The 19,536-nt window shown below is 38.9% G+C and overlaps 1 protein-coding gene and 1 long non-coding RNA gene across 3 annotated transcripts in view; one reads left to right on the forward strand and one right to left on the reverse strand.

Moving 5' to 3' along the window:
- Window positions 1-3,190: 3,190 nt before the first annotated feature.
- The window catches only part of LOC134865145 (uncharacterized), a 56,033-nt gene continuing 39,687 nt past the window's right edge, over window positions 3,191-19,536 (reverse strand). The window contains exons 3-4 of one of the 2 annotated variants that reach the window (XR_010165902.1): window positions 19,050-19,217; window positions 3,191-3,301 (exon numbers count right to left, since the gene is read on the reverse strand). This is a non-coding gene — a long non-coding RNA (uncharacterized LOC134865145). Of the gene's footprint in view, window positions 3,302-18,311; window positions 19,218-19,536 lie in introns of those variants that run through there. The other variant, XR_010165901.1, reaches the window with a different exon arrangement.
- On the forward strand, window positions 3,587-7,008 carry pou4f2 (POU class 4 homeobox 2). The gene is made up of 2 exons (XM_063884252.1): window positions 3,587-4,356; window positions 4,673-7,008. The coding sequence occupies exons 1-2, from the start codon at window positions 4,153-4,155 to the stop codon at window positions 5,603-5,605; spliced, it is 1,137 nt and encodes a 378-aa protein (XP_063740322.1). The 5' UTR covers window positions 3,587-4,152; the 3' UTR covers window positions 5,606-7,008.

The raw sequence follows: 19,536 nt of genomic DNA on the forward strand, positions 1-19,536 counted from the left end.
GTCATGTCCCCATAATCTGCCCTAATAATAGATGTTCATTTCAGGTCCTATTAAGTGTTTTAAGAAAAGTTGCGCTAATACAAAACCACAGAAAAACAAGCAGTTCTGGATCTACCAATACCAACTAATTAAAATATACCGGGAACTGTTGAAGCTTTTATTTAGACCCATTTTGAGATCAAACACAAAACCGTTTCACAGTTTGTATAACAGTTGAGCAGCAATTCAAGTGCAGTTTTTGAAACCTCTTTCATTATCTCAAGTGGTGAGCCACTTGTTCCCCCTGAGAGCTACAGTACAGTGTGACATTCAGTAAATCCTGAAGGCTTTTACCTTTTGTTGTATGCATTTAAACAACACATTAAAGCCACAATGTTCCTTGCGGAACCTGTCACATTTCCCAGGCAAAGCAGATGAATAAATAAAGTACTGCCGTTAGTGGCTGAAACACCCCCCTTCTTTGTGTGATTTGCTGTTGCCTTGAGTTAGATCCTGATCTCTATGTGGACCCTCTCCCAACAAGCATTGACCTTCTGCTCCGACATGTAAAGAGCTCCACAACATCAGAAAAGGGAGGGGGAAGCTGTGAATAAAGGTATCGCCACTGCGAGCAGCCAAGAGACTTCATCCACTTCACTCCACACTTCTCTCCTCTTTCTCTCTGTGTGTAGCTTTATCTCTGTGTTCAGTCTAGGAGCGGAGATACCTTGTTGGCGGCACAAAGGAGCGGCTCTGTAATAAAAACAGCTGTCTCTGGTGGTCTCGGTGTAATTGGGATTGTTAACGTGGAGAGCTCCTGAGGGAGGCTGAGAAGAGTATGTCTTTGTGTAAAGCACACAGACACCTCTGCAGCACTCCTTGATTCGGATGTAAGTAAGAGAGTGAGGAGGAAAAAAAGCAAACAAGTTACCTGAGTTATATCAAGCCTTGCTGCATCTGCTCTCTCTATTTTACTTGGGCTTTTGCTTTTTTTCAGACAGTGCCAATGTATTTATGTGTAGTAAAAATCATTGAAGTCAGAGAAATCTTTCCTTGCACAATTCTACTGAGGGCTTATGTTTTGTAAAAGGTAAGGTACGACTGCACCTTCCTGCATTGAGACAAGTCTTTGTATGATAGCAACATTCACACCAATTACTGGATCAGTGTGACGACACAAATGGAGGCCAATCTTTTTTTAACTGGAAGGGCATTCAGCTGACAATGAGTAACGTTTTAAAAAGTGGCAACAAAACTAGCCCGTTCTCAAGTGTGTGATGTTTATCATTTGGCACCCATTTTATATATTTAAGTCTTTTGCTATATAGTCAAATAATTTGTTAATACCATTTGGCTTACCTAAATTACATCTCGTTAGGGGTTTTGTTTATTTATCTATTTTGCTAATGAATCTATATCTATATGCTATCATAATGTAAATTAACTGAATATTAATTAAACATAGACCAAATTAAAAGACATATGATAATCAAAACAACTACACTAGCCGAAAAAAGGGTCTGATTCTTACATAAATATCCAGGATTGCTAGTTAATTGTGTTTCTGTTGCAGACGCAGACCCTTCAAAGGTGATTCTGTTAACCAGTCTGACAAACTGTCCTCCCTCAAAGAAAGAAAGCTGTTTGCACAGAAAGTAAAAGCCTAAAGGTACGTGAACACACTCAGGAAAGTGTTGAAAACGTCCTTCAAAGTCAATTGCTTGGGAGCAGCTCAGGCTGATTTATTTGACTTAAGATATACTTTTTTTGTGTGTTTCATTGTGGATGAAAATTTCATACACCAATTTAGAGGTGGTGAAATATAAATGATTTCTTTAAAGTTTCATCATAAATCAGTCTGTCGGTATATGTGAGCAGACACTGATTGCTCCTTGATGTCTCCTGAGCCTGATCTCTGTCTCCTGTCTGGAGGTGGCTGTTGTCCCGCTGGGGAGGCAACATGATGGCTCTCTGTAAAACTGCTGCAGCAACACCAATAGGGTTTTTGTCGCTGCCATTGGGACGTAGCAAATGTCTGCATGGATCAAGAAAAAACGAAAACAAAACGGGAGCTGACATACCGACGTGTTCAAGAAGCCACGTTAACGCAGTAACATCGGTAGCCTCCATTAACGGACTTTCACACTTCTATTACAGCGGCGCGCAGCTGTGGCCACATGCCGAGTTCGTGTCCGTAATTATTATAATTAACACCATACTTAATAATATCCAGTTAAACGGTGGGAATTTAATGTGGACTCCTTAACATTAGCGATGTATATTATTAACACATTTAAGGTGATTAACGGGTCAACCTCATTGCCTGTCAAAGACATTGATGACTGCTTCATAACTACAAGATGTCACACCTTTGTCCGTGTGTGCGTGTGTAGAGAGAGAGAGAGAGAGAGAGAGAGAGAGAGAGAGAGAGAGAGAGAGAGAGGTATACAGCAAAAATACAGAAGGAAAAAAAAATCCAAGAGGCATTGTTTTCCATAAAATACTTCAAAACCTCCGAGAGACTTACACGATAGCTATCTCCTCCAATAGACGTAATCATATCAAACAGATTAGACACCCCTTGTTAATTACAATGTGATAAAAGGATTTAAATTACCGATAATGTGGCTTAATTAGAGGAGGGATAAGACAATAGCCTGACATGACAAGTATAAAGATTTGCAATTTAATAGTGCTAATTATTTTTAAATATGGACTTTTATCGACATTCGACAAGTATATTGCCATTTTGTGCATGCAACATAACATGCACAAAACAATACAAAACAGAAAAAAATACGTTTTAATTTTCTTACATGGTTAGGGATTTATTTCTGAAATTATTCAAGATTTATACAATTGTCCTTGCAACAAAGGAGAAGAAATTACAAGCGATATTATGAAACATTTCCTCTACACGTTGATGTTACTTGAGCTATTGCCAATCATTTTATATTAGTTAAAATACAAATAAAGAAAATAAAAATAAATTACAGCTTGTATTTTTGTAGAATATAAAATGACAGAACTGTCTTCACGATAATAATTTTGGAGAATATCGACCTAATATATTGCCTGGTGCTGTCCATGGCATTCATCGGAGGCACATTTGGAACAATTAAAATATATTTTCCATTACAAAAAAATACAATATATTCAGGTGCAATAAAGCGGATTTTAAAAAGTCTCCGAACTTCATGAGACGAGGTGTTGGTAACGAGGTGCTGGTGGTAAGAAGTAGTCATTTGAAATAAATGCCTTTGTCGCAGACTGCCCATGCGCAGAGTCCCCAGCGGCGGCCGTGGCGGTGGTGCTGGTGTGGCTAATGAAGAATAATAAATCATGAAAGGGTTTTTCAGGTACAGCTGGAAACAGTGTGTGTGTGTGTGTGTGTGTGTGTGTGTGTGTGTGTGTGTGTGTGTGTGTGTGTGTGTGTGTGTGTGTGAGAAAGAGAGAGAGGGCGAGAAACTGAAAGCAGTAGAGAGAGAGGGGGAGTGTGCTTTAGAGGAGGGGGGTTTGGGAGAGAGAGAGAGAGAAAGAGAGAGAGGCGGAGAGAGACTCAGTCTGCCCTTCGCCTCAGAGCAGAGGCAGTTCGGGTCCCCGCAGCATTCAACGAGGTACAGAGACTTGTCAACGCCATTACTTCTCACTTACGGTCATTTCAAGACGGAAACTTTTCACAAAAAACCCCAAAACAGGTCAACGAAATCGGCATCTGTTTTAAACTTGACGTCTTTTGGAAATCCTAAGAGACGGAGAGAAACTTTTTTCAATTTTCTGGCGTCGTCATTGAGGAGTTCCGCCACAAAAAAAATCCAAGGCAACAAAAAAAAATATTATACACGGTGGAGACGTTTGCAGGACAAAAAAAACAGGTTATTTCTTTTAACTATCGCGCCACATCACCTCCAGACGGGAAAAGGTATCGGTTGCGCTTAGTTGCATGGCTTGTTGATGTTCGCGTTATCTCATCTTCCAAAAAAGACCACCTTACCTCTGATAGATTTAATAAATAGATGTGATAACTTCATTGTTGGACGACCGTCTTCAGCTTACCCTTTACTCGCCAGTGACTTGAGATTCCTGTGAAGCAATTGGGCTTCAACTCCCAACCTAGGAGGCGGAGTCTTAACTTATTAAAAGGAACTTGCCGAGGCTTGGACGCCCGCAAATATGATGATGATGTCTCTGAACAGCAAGCAGCATTTTGCTATGGCCCACACCAGCTTGCCCGAACCCAAGTATTCGTTGCATTCAACAAACTCGAATTCCAATGTAGCCTCATCCTCCTGCTCGTCCGCCCGACACAGCAACTCCATCATCAACAGCAGCGGCAGCTCCGAGGCGATGCGCAGAGCCTGTCTCCCAACCCCACCGGTAGGTATTCTGCATAATCACTGCTTAAAGGCACATTTTGACAGCCCACTTTTTTGCTTGATGTTTTTTTCATGTCTGCACAGCAAATCACCCAACACCTCCATATTTTTTTTTCTCCTCTGCTCAACTTATGTATTCAGTCGGCTTTGCCTTGCGTATTAATTTTTATGACCTGGGATGTTGCATGTGTCTTGCTTTGTGTGCTCCTTTTTTTTCTGGGGTTTCTTTTTTTCACATTCTGGAAATGTTTTAAACCGAGGAGTGGAGGGAGAAGTCCCTGCTGACAGCTATGTGTGCATTCTATTTGCAATTGCAGAGCAATATATTCGGAGGCTTGGATGAGAGTTTGTTGGCCCGGGCTGAAGCTCTAGCGGCGGTGGATATAGCCTCGCAGAACAAGAACCACCACCACCCTCCACATCACAGTCCCTTCAAGCCGGACGCAACCTACCACACCATGAACACTCTACCCTGCACCTCGTCGTCCTCCTCCGCCTCCTCGGTGCCTATTTCTCATCCGTCCGCCTTGTCTGGCCACCACCATCACCACCATCATCACCACCACCACCAGCCCCACCAGGCACTGGAGGGGGATCTGCTGGATCACATCACCCCGGGACTGGCACTAGGAGCCATGGCAGGGCCGGATGGCTCGGTGGTTTCCACGGCTACGCACCCTGCCCACATGGCGGGTATGAACCACATGCACCAGGCAGCCCTCAACATGGCTCATGCCCACGGGCTACAGCAGCACATGGGCATGAGCGACGTGGACGCCGATCCCAGGGACTTGGAAGCATTTGCAGAGAGGTTTAAGCAGAGACGGATCAAACTCGGGGTTACCCAGGCGGATGTAGGGTCAGCTTTAGCCAGCCTGAAGATTCCTGGGGTGGGCTCCCTCAGTCAGAGCACCATCTGCCGATTCGAGTCCCTGACGCTATCTCACAACAACATGATCGCTCTGAAGCCCATCCTGCAAGCATGGCTAGAAGAAGCCGAGAAATCACACAGGGAGAAACTTAATAAACCCGAGTTGTTCAACGGCGCGGAGAAAAAGAGGAAGCGCACGTCGATAGCCGCACCAGAGAAGAGGTCACTGGAGGCCTATTTCGCCATTCAGCCGCGTCCCTCCTCGGAGAAAATCGCAGCAATCGCAGAGAAGCTTGACCTGAAAAAGAACGTGGTGCGGGTCTGGTTTTGCAACCAGCGACAGAAACAGAAACGAATGAAATACTCTGCATGCGTCTAAAACCGCTCTGAACCACCACCACCAAAAGACTTGGAACTGTTTAGAGACGATTTGTATCATATTTCCTATCTCACACCTTTTTTCCAATCATTGATGACTTTGTGCTTTGAACTTCGAAAATTCCTTAAAATGAACAATGACTGAAAAACTCGAAAAGCCCACATGTCACGTATTTTACTCGCTGAGAGGGAGACGTGGATTCAAGTAAAGCATCGTTTGACAGCGCAAGTAAGACCACTGTTTCCACACTTACTATGCCTCACCGTTTTAATGTCAACGCAGTATTACTTACAGGACTATGCTTTCATTTTTTATTATAATTCGTTTAAATTCAGGACTATAGTTTGTTTTAGCAGAATACCCCCAATGAGAACAGCGTTGTTATGCACACACTAGTTTAACTCGAAGCACTTGGTTGATGATTATTGGTGTTTATATGTTTGGCTTATAGGATAAGCTACATTATCACTCCCGAGTTCATTACGATGCAGTTTGACATTTTATTCAGGGTACATGAGGGGATTGAGAGAATAACACACTTTTGGTCTTGAAAGCTAATATTAGATTACTGCCAAATAATCCTTTGTAAATTAATAATTTAATTGTCACACACTTCATTTTGTGTCTAAATGTGTAATTAATTCCACGTATTTTGTTACCATGTGTGATCAAATTCAGGGATCTATTTTTAAGATGCCCGGGGTTTGGAATAAAGGTATAAGGTTTTTATTATTGGGCCTCAGTATGTGGAAATATCAAAATAGTGACTCATGTGTAAAGATTTCCCAGAATCTCACAATTAAAAAAATATGATTTGTGGCCGGCTGCAATAAGTTTACAATCCAGCGTGGGCCGGTCTCTTATGAACTATTTATTGAGTGAGGTCATGTTTACTTCATTATATATTTATTGGGATTCCCCCCCTCCTCGTTTTGCTTGAGAAAATCAAATTCTGCAGCAAGTTAGGCGTGTTGTTCTGGTTTAAAGGGAAACGACTGTGAAATACAGTCACAAAATTGTAGTTTACAATTTCTAACACTTGAGATGGTACAATCGAGATATTTATGAGATAGTATTCTCTTTTTGAATTATTTTATGTATGTTTTCTGCTATTTATTTGTATAAATATACGCGCATCATTATGAAGTCGTTGCTTGTTAAAATCACCTTGTTTAACTAATGTTTTTTCTTGAAGACAAAAGAAACAGCTTCATGGAAGTATACGTGTACAATGTAAATATTTCATTGGAACCAGTCGATGCACATAAATATATCCGTACAGGTTTTTGCTGTATTGCTGTTTTAGCTGAGGTAACTTATTTCTGTAATGTATGTTGCTTTTTGGTTTCTGGTTAAATTATTCTATTAATTTATTACATCCATGTAATTTTAATTTATTGAATTATTGAACTGCAATATGTGTTTCATTAAAGAACAAACTTTAACATTTAATTGGACGTTTTCCATGACTACACTGGGTAATGTGTCTCATCCAGACATATTAATATTATTTTATTTATTCATCTATTTATTTATTTATTGATGAGGAGGCTGGAAACGGTTTAGCTGTGGGCTGCACAGCTTTAAAAAACATGTTGTGGATTCTTTGGGCATATTTAACTTCACATTTTTTGCCATTTGGTTTTTAAAGGTAATGTGATTTTAACATCCTCAAAAGGTGTCATGTTTGAATTTGCAAACATCCATGAGCCCTATCACAGTGCCCATGAGCAAGACACCACAACAAACCCTCCCCCACCTAATCTCTCCAAAGTCTAATAATATAACAGATGAGTAACTAAAATTAATATGTAGAAGGTAATTAGAAATAGCTATTTAGCCTCAGCACCATCCTCCTCCAGGCCTCATCATAAAGCAGGCCTTACAGGAGCCCTTATCTCTCTTCCATCAATGTTAAAGACACACGTGGCTCCTGCACTGACTTGCTGCCAGCTTATGCAGCTCACTGTTGCCTTACCTGAGAGCAAATGCTAATATTCTATTAGAGTCTAATCAGGGGGTCTATGGAGAGCTGGATGGGTCCCTGGAGCGCAGACTTGCCAGATGTCAGCCCGCCAGAAAAACAGCTCGCCTGCCAACGTGCCCGTCTCTATTTAAATACACACTCAAACATGCTTCGTTCCAGCATGCGGGCTCGCAGGCTTTGAAGCAAAACCTTTGGTTCGAAGTTATGGTTAGAGGAGGAGGACGGTAAAAAGAAGAAGAGGGGAGCATTTTGAATGTCATGTCCACAGCAGAGCTGCTGTTTAGGGGGTTTAGAGGCTGACTGGCAGGTTGGGCGCTGAGCAAGCGTTTCAGCACCATGGACAGATACCTGAGACACATTAGCATTTCAGAAACCTGTCCTCCACGACTACACTGATTATTTACGGCACTTGGAATAGATTTGCATAAGATTATTTTGGGATAACTTCTAATTGATCATGGCAGTTAATTTTTGCAGGTGATTCTGCAAACACAACAAATGTATCTTTCTTTAAAAAAGTATGTTTAATCAAATAGTCAATTAGAAATGCTAGAAAAAAGTGTGTTTGCATTTTTTTTACAACATTAAAAATGTATTATGCACCAGTATTTCCTTAGTTTCCTACAGTGTACTATCATTTAAGTGTCCACCAAATATTTTAAAACTATTATTTATTATAGCATATAACGACTTAAATTAATTACATGTGTCATATATCCTTTCTTCAATATTTATCCAACAAAAAAAACATTAATAAATAGTCTTTAAACTGCAAAGACAACGCCTTCCCTTCTGATCATAAACCAAAATCTCTCCATCGCCCTTCTGGTGACAAATTAAGAGTATCAAAACGAGCCTTATTAATGAGACAGCCATGATGGTTCATCAATTAAAAGATGCTCCTGGTGAGTGCTTCTAATTTCCCCTAAATGAGCCATTCACTTAATACGTTAATAAGAGCGAATTATTAAATTACACATCGAATTATGAAAACCAGATAATTATGAAGAGCGAGCTAAGTAGTCATTAGCTATCCCTGTTAATTACCGCTGGTCAGGGAGGGCTGCCGAGTGAGGGTCTCATCGGGAATTGAAATTAACTTTATGCAGGGAGCCTAGCTTGACACACACACACACACACACACACACACACACACACACACACACACACACACACACACACACACACACACACGCAAAAACACACATACACGCAGACAGACAGGCAGCTTCTCATCCAGACTGCTGCCTGCTTTCACTTTCACATATTGGGAGAAAATCGATCTGGATTCTTTGATAGCGAATCAATGTGGAGCCAGCACTGAGAAATAAAAAATACAAACACATTGAACAGAAAGGCCTCAGCAGCAGTAGTACAATGACTTAAAATCGAAGATCTTTTTTATATGATAAATATGTGAAGCCAACAGTTTACCTTAAAGCCACAGACACTAGTGCACCCATACATTGAAACCTATACAACACGACACTGTGGGATCTTTTCTACAACACGAAAAGGGCAGCGCTGTTTCCTTTTGTTATAATTACGCCCTCTGTTTTATTTTTCTCTTTCCCCTGAACATTTCCCCCCTTTCACAGGGATAGTGATGAAAATTTAATGAGGCCAGGGACTGTCGGAGCTCCGCCTGGGGACCCTGGAGTAGAATATTTTAACTGTACATTTACGCCAAGTGTCTGCCTTCAAAGACGCGACTGCTCTCGAATTAGACGAAGTGTGAGCCATGAATTGAACGCACCACAGCTATAAGCTTTTATTTATCATCTGTTGGCTATTTCGCCCCGCCAACATATTGTGCAGCACGCGTCAGATGGCTGCCTGTTTGTTAAGCTGCGATCGCCATTTGATACTGTCGCCAATCGGTTGTTGTTGATGCAATATTAATCAGCCATCAATGGTCATTAGTTTGTTAAGTGTTTTCCAGAAACTAATCGATGGAGCAGCATTGGATGGCTACAAGGATTCTGGTGGGATACTTTTTGATCTAGGATGGCATGCATAAGGAGGGAAAGCCACACTGTATCTGCCAATGAAACAGCTCCCTCCTCTCTCTCTCTCTCTCCCCCCTCTCTCTAATATAATCGCACGTAGTACACACACTCATCTGCCACGCGCAGACTCATAAACAGACGAGTTGATGCCACGGTTACTTTTTGTTCAAATACAGTATGTTTCATTTTAATAATGAACAACATTGATCAGTCCTCGCCTTTTATTGAAGACAGATTCGTTCATTTAACCACATGGCCAGAGACTGTGTCGTTGTTGCGATTTAAAAACACCCAAACCAGTATGAATTGTGAAAATAAAAGTGTGCTGGTTCCGTACTAATTTAATATGTCTCAATTACTTAGAGGCCTGACAACAAATCTCTGGCATTGTATTGGAATTCTCGGGTAAACAACACTGAACATTTTTTGTTAAAGTGAAAAGATAATAGCGATGTTGGCCATTAAAAGTATTTAATTGTTAAAAAATGTATAGTTTTAGGAAAAGGCCTGTGATTTCTAATCTTTTCTTTGAAATGTAAAAAAAAAGGAAATCGAGATGTGCTGCAAACGTAGGATACAGCCCAGACAGCATAGACAAGAACTCCTTCCTTATTAAAAATGTATGACTTCGATGTATTCAAAAGCAGTGCTTTAATTTTGAGTTCTGATATTTAACATTGCATTTTCAATTTTAATGAAATAAATAAAACTCAATGTTTTTAGGTGCTATTCGGAAGTTGCCTGCGTAAAAAAAAGAATTTAAAAAAGACACCGATACATTTGAATTTACCAATATTTGGGAGTTTTCATTACGAATCAAAAAAAGGGGATTTTCAAAAAAAAAAAATGGCACTCTTAATTTAATGCTTTTTGAAACGTTCACGGCCTTCATAAGTAAAATAGCTCAGGGGCGTGATTAGGGGGGGGGGGGGGGGGGGTGCCGAGAGGCCACAGTCACCCCTGACATGTGGCTGCCACCAAAATAATGATTTGGATGCATAACTAAGTTTCTACTCTTTCCCCGGAGCCCTTTTTTCATTTACAGTATGTTATACATTTCTAATTAATATAATCATAAAGTTTATTTTCTATAGAACTCAGGACTTAAATTCTCGCGTTTGTTGATTTTTAACATCCATATCGTTGAGTCCACTTTTTGAATTTGTGGGTTTTATTTTTCAACGTGAATCTAAATGAATATTCAAATGATTTTGCTTGAGGGGAAATACTGTCTAAGCCAGGCTAGACTGTTGCAGCACAGCTATCTTCAACATCATGGTGTTTTACACTTTATCAAGAACAGATGATGTGTGTTCAGTAAATATGAATGCCACTGTAGGGTTTATCAGTACAGATAATACATACATAATTGAGAAAATAACCAGCTCTCACAAATTAAGACTTAGTTTAGGCATTTTCTGCCGATAATAAAAATAAAGTAATCAACGTCCTTCCTGCCACAAATATGCATTACCTTTTCTTACAGCTAGGGGTGTGTGAGGAACACCAGTAAAAAACTGAAAACATGACTGTTACACTATTGCTCTTATAGGCAAATGGAAGAAATGCCCTTCAAGAAAAAGCATTTTTTTAAATAAATATTTATATAAGTAATTAATGTGACATTTGGGGCCTGTGCTCATATGATGTTAGACATGAAACATAAAATATCTGCGTGTGAAAATAAAGAAAGGAATCTCCAGGCCCTCATATGAAGGATGAGGTCAGTTGAGTTCATAAAAGCCAAAACCTCTTTGCATGATTAAATCTTAAACTTGAGCTTTTTCCACTTTTACTGTTGCCTAATGGACACGACCATTTTAAATCAAAAGCAGCTGTTTATAATTCAGAGAGGGTACGACCATCTACTTTAAAATAATATAGGGGGAACCAAATGTTCAGCAAACAGTTTGGATTATTCCCATTTCTGTTTAAAATATATCTCATTAATTTGCTTGTTCAATTTTGGTGAATAAATATCATTGACTAAAATGCTAATCTTGATGATAATCTGAATAAAGAAGGTTTGAACAGGTTTGACTTATTCTGTAAATGCATACTGTTTCACAACTTTATATCACAAAATAATCCATGCTTTGAAGCGTAAAACTTGCCCGGTACCAAAAAACGGTCCAATTTAAACTTGTAAATATATAAAGAATATCTTCAAAATGATGTTTAAATTTTGTTTTGCAGATAATTTAATTTTAATTGCTTGTGAATTGTTAGTGTATCAAATAAAAAACCTCTATTTGACTCTACATTATTTGTATTAACATACGTAGCGCACTGTATATCAATATATGTATGTCAAAGACTAATACAATCACATGTTAATAAAAAACTAAAAGATCCTTGTGAAAGTGTCCTGTTTACGGCATTATATAAGACAGGATATTCAATCTGATTAAGTCACTTTGATTAAAGGTGAATCAAATCAGTGGATCATTCCAGTTTTAAAGAACGCAGCAGGACCTTTGACATCACGATGACAGATCTTAATGTGAGGATTCTTCATAATGTATATGAATGTATAAGCTATTAACTAAATGTGTTCAGCATTTAATTCAGTCACACCATGTGAACTCGGTTATGCATTATGACCTAACGTGTAAATTGATGGCATCAAAGTGCCTTCAGCCATCAAATATTAAACAACATGGGATGGGTGTACACATTTATGAACAGCTCCCCTCTTTGCGTTCCCTTTCCTCCTGATCTTCCCTTTGCATCCATCCAGTCAGATTCACCCCCGCTCGTTCTCAGAGGCTGTTTCGGTGTTCCGAATGAGTAAGTTGTAGACCTCGTAGAGATTGGACCTTAATGAGAAGGTGGTAGAGCTGTCTGCTGGATGTGTGTTCATTGGGTTTTGACAGCCCTGCTCTGTTGCAGATCTATTAATCATACCCACAAGGAGAGCTAGTCTCTCTCCCCCCTCCTCTCTCTCACTCACTCACTCTCTCAGTTTTCAGTTTATACAGAACAGAATCATTTACATAAAGTCCTTAAGGCAAATAACTGTTGGGGGCTCTAATTTATATCTGATCGAAAATTAGCCGTCATTATGCGCGCCATTAGCTGCGTCTTTAATGTGCTTCTAAGCACCATTTGTCAAGCAGCTTGTTAATATCCTTCAAGTCTTTAAAGTTGAGAGCTCATTAAAGACTGCTGTGGCTGCTCTGGATGCTATTTCATAAAATTCTGTGGGAAGGGACAGAACATTTAAAAGTTTTTGTTACATTGACCAAAAAAAATAGACAATGTGCTCCATACTCATCCTTTTTATGGCTTCACATATCAGCAGAAACTGAAAGACAAAATGCAATTTAGTGGGAGAAAATGCTAAATATATAAGCACTCAATACATTTAGCCAAACCAATGAATAGGCTAAAACCTATCAACATTTTCCTAGAGGATCACCAACAAACACATCTATAAACCTGGTTATTATTATCAGGAAAATCTATTCTCTATTGACCATGTAAGACAAATTATATTGAAATGCAAAGATTTAAAAAATGTCCCCCTGCATGTAAACCCTGCAGAGAAAGCTTTTCTGTCATCTAGCCCAGAGCCCATAACAGGAGACCCTCACAGGCCCAATCTTTGCCTATGGGTAATGGAAGTTATGCTGCTTTATTATTGGTTAAAACTCCAGTGTCCTTAGTCTTTTTTCTCCCTCCAGTATAACAGATTCCTCCAGGCTAAAGCAATAAAGAGAGTAATTAGAATGCTAAAGACAGATGTAAATAAAGGGAATGAGACAGTGGTGAGGGATGAGGCGTCTAGGTCACACACTCTCATCAAAAACCCAGTTGGTAGCAAATGACACAACGTTCAGTGCCAGAGGCCCGGGGCTACGACTGCAAACCAGAGGACATAATGGACTAAATTATGGCTTCAGTGGCTATGCATCTCAAAGCACCAATAAGGACACACACACTCACACACAGTCTCAAACCCTAAACACAAACATGGATCTGCTATATGATTGGATTAAATATGTGAAGCATTACGTAATCTATGAACATATACGGTATATCATATCAAAACAATACCCTACTGCTAAGCAGTGTTTGCTGGCTGCCATGTAAATAAACCCCGTTGATGTTTTATAAAACTGATCCCAAATTCAGCTCTGCCTGTGTTTGAAGCTGGTTACATGTGTATACATTTATTTTGAGAATTAACAATTCGGAAAACATAAACTGATCAGACTTTATTTGTTTTAGATGAAAAGCAGAAGGTGGTGTGTGCAGAAAGACCTGAGCTAACAACAACACACAACCCTATTCACTTGAGATTACAAGCATGGAGAGGGGGCTGGGCTAATTAAAATATTTGCATTATTAAAAATACATTATCTACTAGAATGCCATCATAGTTAACAACACAAGACATTCATAAATTTGCCACATTTTGGTGATGAAATGAGTCCTGTCTTATAAGCAAGTCCCGGATACAAAGATTAAGTCAGCATTTGAATATCCAAATAAATCATTATTTAGTGTTAAATTATATCGAGTCTCTATGGTTGGTGTTAACTCAGAGCTGCAGAGTTTTAGGGGTACAGAAACTGAGTCTATAGAGGACAAAAATCACATACATTTAGGATCCCATTAGACTGTTTTATACACTTTGGAACCCGCCTTGTTAATGAGACTCTCTATAAGTTTCCCACACACGGTGTTTTATGTCTGTTCATCTCTTTTTTATGTCCCTCAGTTGGTGTGAGCCACAAATCACTACACCCTGCACCTAATGCAGAGACTCATGCTGTACATAGGTATAGTGTGGGCTATCAATGTAACACATTTTATGATAGGCTTTGTAAAAGCAGATGGTCTTTATTGTTATTCATTTTGCTACCATGGCGGTCATCTTGTCCTTTCAAATGCACAGAAATGGTTGCTTGATGTAGACAAATCTTCTACAGATTGAGAAATTAGAGTACAAATAGGATTATTATTCTTAGGTTGATGGTATCATGGTAACTTTTCTTGAAAATCCAACTGAAAAAACATGTGAAGTAAAAAACAATCCCATGTTCTGACTGAAAACATTGACCCAACCAGAGTATCAATGGTACAGAAAGATCTGACAGTTCACACACGATAAAAGAAATGCTATGGATTTATAAAAAGGTAGGAAAATGTACCAATAGTATATTTTCAAGCAACCGTTTTCATATAAAAGGAATACAAAGGAGGAAATGAATGCAGCTAATGAAACTACAATAAAGGCGTTAAGAACACAAATGTGGGAATACAGAACAGTTACATAATCTAAAATAAAAGGTATTATTCAAAGTATAGACGGAAACTTTCCGGCAAGATAATAGATTTTGCTTTAATGAAATTATTATTCATATATATATATATATAATGTCAAAAGGACAATGTTTCTGATTGACCATCAAGTCCACATTACAGCCAGTGCGTCAATGATTGAAATGGAAATGAGAGGTATATAATATTTTTATTGCCTATGACAAAAGTTACATGATCCTGCCATGCACTTTCTGTGTGGGAAGTAATGTCTCTGCAAAGGTAGTTGATGCCACACTCTATATTTGATTACACTGTGCTGTCGAAATGTGTGCTTCCGAGGTGCCTTTGCAAAAGGTTGATTATTTTGCATATATTTCACCTGCCGCTCCGGGCTATTATTGCTTGAGATACAGAGTATAGTCAGCACCCTGATGGAGCAATCCTAAATGGTCAACGTCCCCAGTAAAACCATATAAAGTGATTCAATGCGAGCATAAAGAAATGTTAACGATCGTCAAAGACCTTTGTGTTGGATGGCTTTCCTTCCAGTTACTCTCTCTCTCACCCTCTGCTGTCCTTTTTATTTCCATACCACTTCCTGTTAGAATATGCAGATTGCTGTTTTTCTGCTGAGAAAATGTATGGACAAAACTGATATGGTGTAAAAGAATAGCAATCATCCCAAAAAATAACCCCTGGTGAGAAAACACCCAAAAATACATCCCATCGTCATGCCTTTTTAACATCCCTAATATTTATAATGAGATTCGCCGCAGAAATGCCTGTGCATCTCAGTGGCTGTGCTGTGAAATGTGGCAGACAGACATACTTTCTGACCTCTATATAGCAGTGCGCAAGGACCTCAACAGCTGTAAACAACACTGCAATCAGTGTCCCATCTGCTCCCATGTCCCACTTGTGTGGATGCCTTTTTGCCATTTCTTTCACCCTCTGCCAAGTGACTGCCTCAGGACATCTAACCCAGAGAAAAGAGCTCATTTACCCAAGGAGGAAAGAAGCAAACTAGATTTCTGAGCGCATTTGCTGACAGGGATATTTGCTTGTTGCAGAATATAACAGAGTTAGACGGATTATAATGTGCAAAGAATGCCATTTTGCAAAAAATCTATTTATCAAACTGCAGAAAACATCCCTTCAGTGGCAAAGCTGCATTCAAATAACCAGTTATTATCTAAGATCGAGCAGCTAACCAGATTTCAAAGCAGCTTTTATGTGTTGATTTACCCTTTATTAACCCCTATTCAGGCTAATGATGCTTCACAGGGATTTTTTGAAGTGGGTGCCTGAGCTACACCGACTCAAAAGGTAAGTGGTCTGATTTTGGCTTTGTATAAGTGATGAGAGCCCACTCAGTGAATCTACACATGTATCATAGTACTGACCATCTTCTACGGAATACTGATAAATAACATTAAACAAAAATGAACTCAAGAGTATGTTGTAGACCTGCTCTATATAAAACGTATCAGGGGCTTTCTTCTGTTGTGATTGGTTGCTATGCATTTTACTTACATTTATCGAGAAGTTTCTTAAATAAGTAAAGCTAACAAGGTTTAGTAGTAAAAGTAAAAATATGGGAAAAAATCAAAACCTATATACACACATAATGATTTGAAGCTGATCTGATTGGATGATTAAGTAGCGAGTTCAACAAATCATTAATGAAAACCCATTTAGATAGGCGGTAAAACCAGAAATAAATGAACAGTACTGGTAAAGATATCTGGTAATTAGCAATGGGTGCTTTTAACTATGAAGTTAATATAGTATATACATGTGTATGTGTCTCACTCAGCTTTCTGGACTAATTACTTTTTGATAACTCATTAATTAAAGCCCCAGTATTGAGGTAATGTCGACCAATAATAGCCAACAGCCCAGGTTAAAATAAATATGGAAGTCCCATTCTTGACTAATCATCAGGTAACAACACGTGGTGCTGTTTGAGTGATCAATGATGTATGATGAGGATGATGATCAAGAATACATGCTGCCCTTGTCAGCTCAATGCTGAGAGGTCATTGTGCCTCAATCATTCCACCTCTCTCTGTTCTCCAAATAATTGGCTTATGTTTTTATAATGAAAGTATAACATCTTAACAAGCTCTTCATTCAGGGGTGGGCTAAGGCAAACTCGGCATTCAGTATGCATAATCCATGTATAAATATGCCTCACACAGAGCCCTGTGTGTTATCTGATTTGAGTGGGGGTCAGAGCCACTTGTATTCCTGTGGGTGGGATTGTGGAATTGCAGGAGATTTGATTGGAGCATTATCCCTACAAGAGGGCCCTCCAGAACTCCTATGTGTTGTTCCCCCTACTCATTTACTTTATCAGAGCACTGCTGTAATATACATAATTCAGACAACCAGGGAATGTCTTTGGGCTCCGAACCACCTGCTGGCTTTTATTAGCTAATTAATGGTGATTTATCAGAGCTGCTAATTTGAGAGGGGCCGCTTGCCTTCAGGAGTCTCAGAACACCGTATGAATTCTGATGGTAATTATGCTTATTTGATGGGCAGTTTGCTAAAACAAAAAGTTCTGTCTTTTCTGCCCCACAGGGATGGAATTTCTGTTCTTAGGAAAGACGACCTTGTGTGATTTTTTTTCTGTCTCATTAAGGTCTCACACACACTTCATTTTAATACTTAAATTCAAAACAGTTTTTTTTAACCTTTTTACCTGTAGATGTGTGTCCTTGGAAAGGTCTTTTTTGATGTCCTTATGTTTCAAGTATATTTACTGTTCAAGGACTACATATTCATCTAAGGTTTAACAGGATATTTGGGCAGCTTCTAAAGAAGAATATTTAAATCAATATGCCACATTTTTACCTATGTGATTAAAAACTACTCCAAGTGCTTGCTTGGGCTAAAAAGAAGAGATGATTATTACAATATGTAAGGCATTGAAGGATTATTTTCTGAAACAGACTTCCATTTTTTCCAACAATAAGCAATAATATGAAGGAAAGGGTTCTTAAGTACGAAGGACCGTCAAACAGGTAACTGTCAAGTTCGTTGTAAAGTGGCAGAACCAGGTGACTGACTGTGATTGTCCTTGTGTGTCTTTTCTTTAAAATCTATGTCATCTTTTAATCCTCAACAATCAAATGTATTCAAATCTGTAATAAGGACATTTTCATGTTATGTGTCAGGTTGTTACAGTTTTTATTTGAGTTAGAAATCTATATTTATTTAAAAACAAGTCAGACTAAAGACCTCTCTCTTGATTTGAGGGAAGTGAAAACCCATAAATGTGGTGAATTGGTCCGTGTATAACCCTGTGCTAGTTCTTGATTTCTGGGTATTGTTCTCCTCCAGAACAGAAAGAAATAATGCGATGCAAAGCTTAAGAGTAAGGTAAGTTGTGTGTTCATTGTTGGTATTCACACAGGTTTAATTTCTTGCTTTCTCCAATGGATAAATGGGTTTTCCAATAATGAAACATATTTGGTTTTTTTTAATGATACCATCACTGGAAACATATTATTAATACCATGCAGTAAAATACTTTACCTACAGTAGTACAACTTGCCCTTGGCATCAATACAGAAGCCATGTATACCTTGTTGGTTTCAGTGGTATAACTATATGCAGATGACTCCATCTAACCCAAATGATGATTTGGGGCTCCTAATGTCACATATTATATCCAATTATTGTGAGTGGCAAGATAATATGCACTTTCCATTTGCTATTTTCCTTGGTTACATTACAGTCACATTAGGTGGATCAAATTAAGGAAAAGGAACAGGTAAGGTAAGGGAATGTTACCAAGATTAAACATTATTATGTTACTTAGACTTTCCCAAAGCCTGCATCTAGGGGTGCACCAAATTGTTTTCCAAATATTGGTATCTCATTAAATATGTGTTGTTAACCATCAACAGCAGATTGGAAAATAAGACATTTGCTGCACGTACTGGGCAGGTTTGGAACGGCTGCAAGTCTATTGTAAACCTCAATATACAGTATGATTATAGACAGTACTGTACAGACAGATGTTTAACTTGGTAAACTAAACCTATATCAAAATGTAAGTTAATATGATTTGCCACATACACACACAGATGCATCTTTGAACACAAACAATGCCAAAAGGAGCTTTGAGGAATGCTTCATTTCATCTGATTCAAAACACTTGACAAACCTTGTCATATCAACAGATATCCGCCATGTAAGGTGGCCGATTGATGTTTCCTGCCCTCTGCATGCATATCCTTGGGGAAATGCTGTAGACTCTCTTCCTCTTTGCCAGTGCAGGTAAAGTCCCAACAGGCAGGAAAGTATAGATGTATAAAACACAGTCATTTGGCATCTGAGAAATTAGAATATGGAAGAAAAAAAAACGAGGTTAAGACATGTCTGCCAGCCAACACCTTTTCATCCGGATTCAAATAAAATTCAAAAAAGCAGGTAAATGGTAATATCACACAAGCCGGCAACGGTGCCTCAAGCAAAACGCTGCCTTAAAAGAGTTTCCTGTGCAAGGTGCTGCAGCTCCCTCTGCACAAGTGGATTCAAGAGTTTGCTCAGTGGGAATTGAACAGAAATGCTCAGAACTAACTTTAATAGATGACACCCTCTCAACACACAGATTTTCAAAAAGCAATACCTTTTATGTGTCAATCATGATG

The sequence above is a fragment of the Eleginops maclovinus genome, chromosome 5, assembly GCF_036324505.1.
Source record: "Eleginops maclovinus isolate JMC-PN-2008 ecotype Puerto Natales chromosome 5, JC_Emac_rtc_rv5, whole genome shotgun sequence".
Taxonomy (NCBI): Eukaryota; Metazoa; Chordata; class Actinopteri; order Perciformes; family Eleginopidae; genus Eleginops; species Eleginops maclovinus.

What these genes read in the sequence shown, in the direction of transcription:
- pou4f2 (XM_063884252.1), top strand. Translation starts at nt 4,153, where the DNA reads ATGATGATGATGTCTCTGAACAGCAAGCAGCATTTTGCTATGGCCCAC. An exon ending in CCTGTCTCCCAACCCCACCG is followed by an intron (nt 4,357 to 4,672) that starts GTAGGTATTCTG and finishes TTGCAATTGCAG; the next exon opens with AGCAATATATTCGGAGGCTT.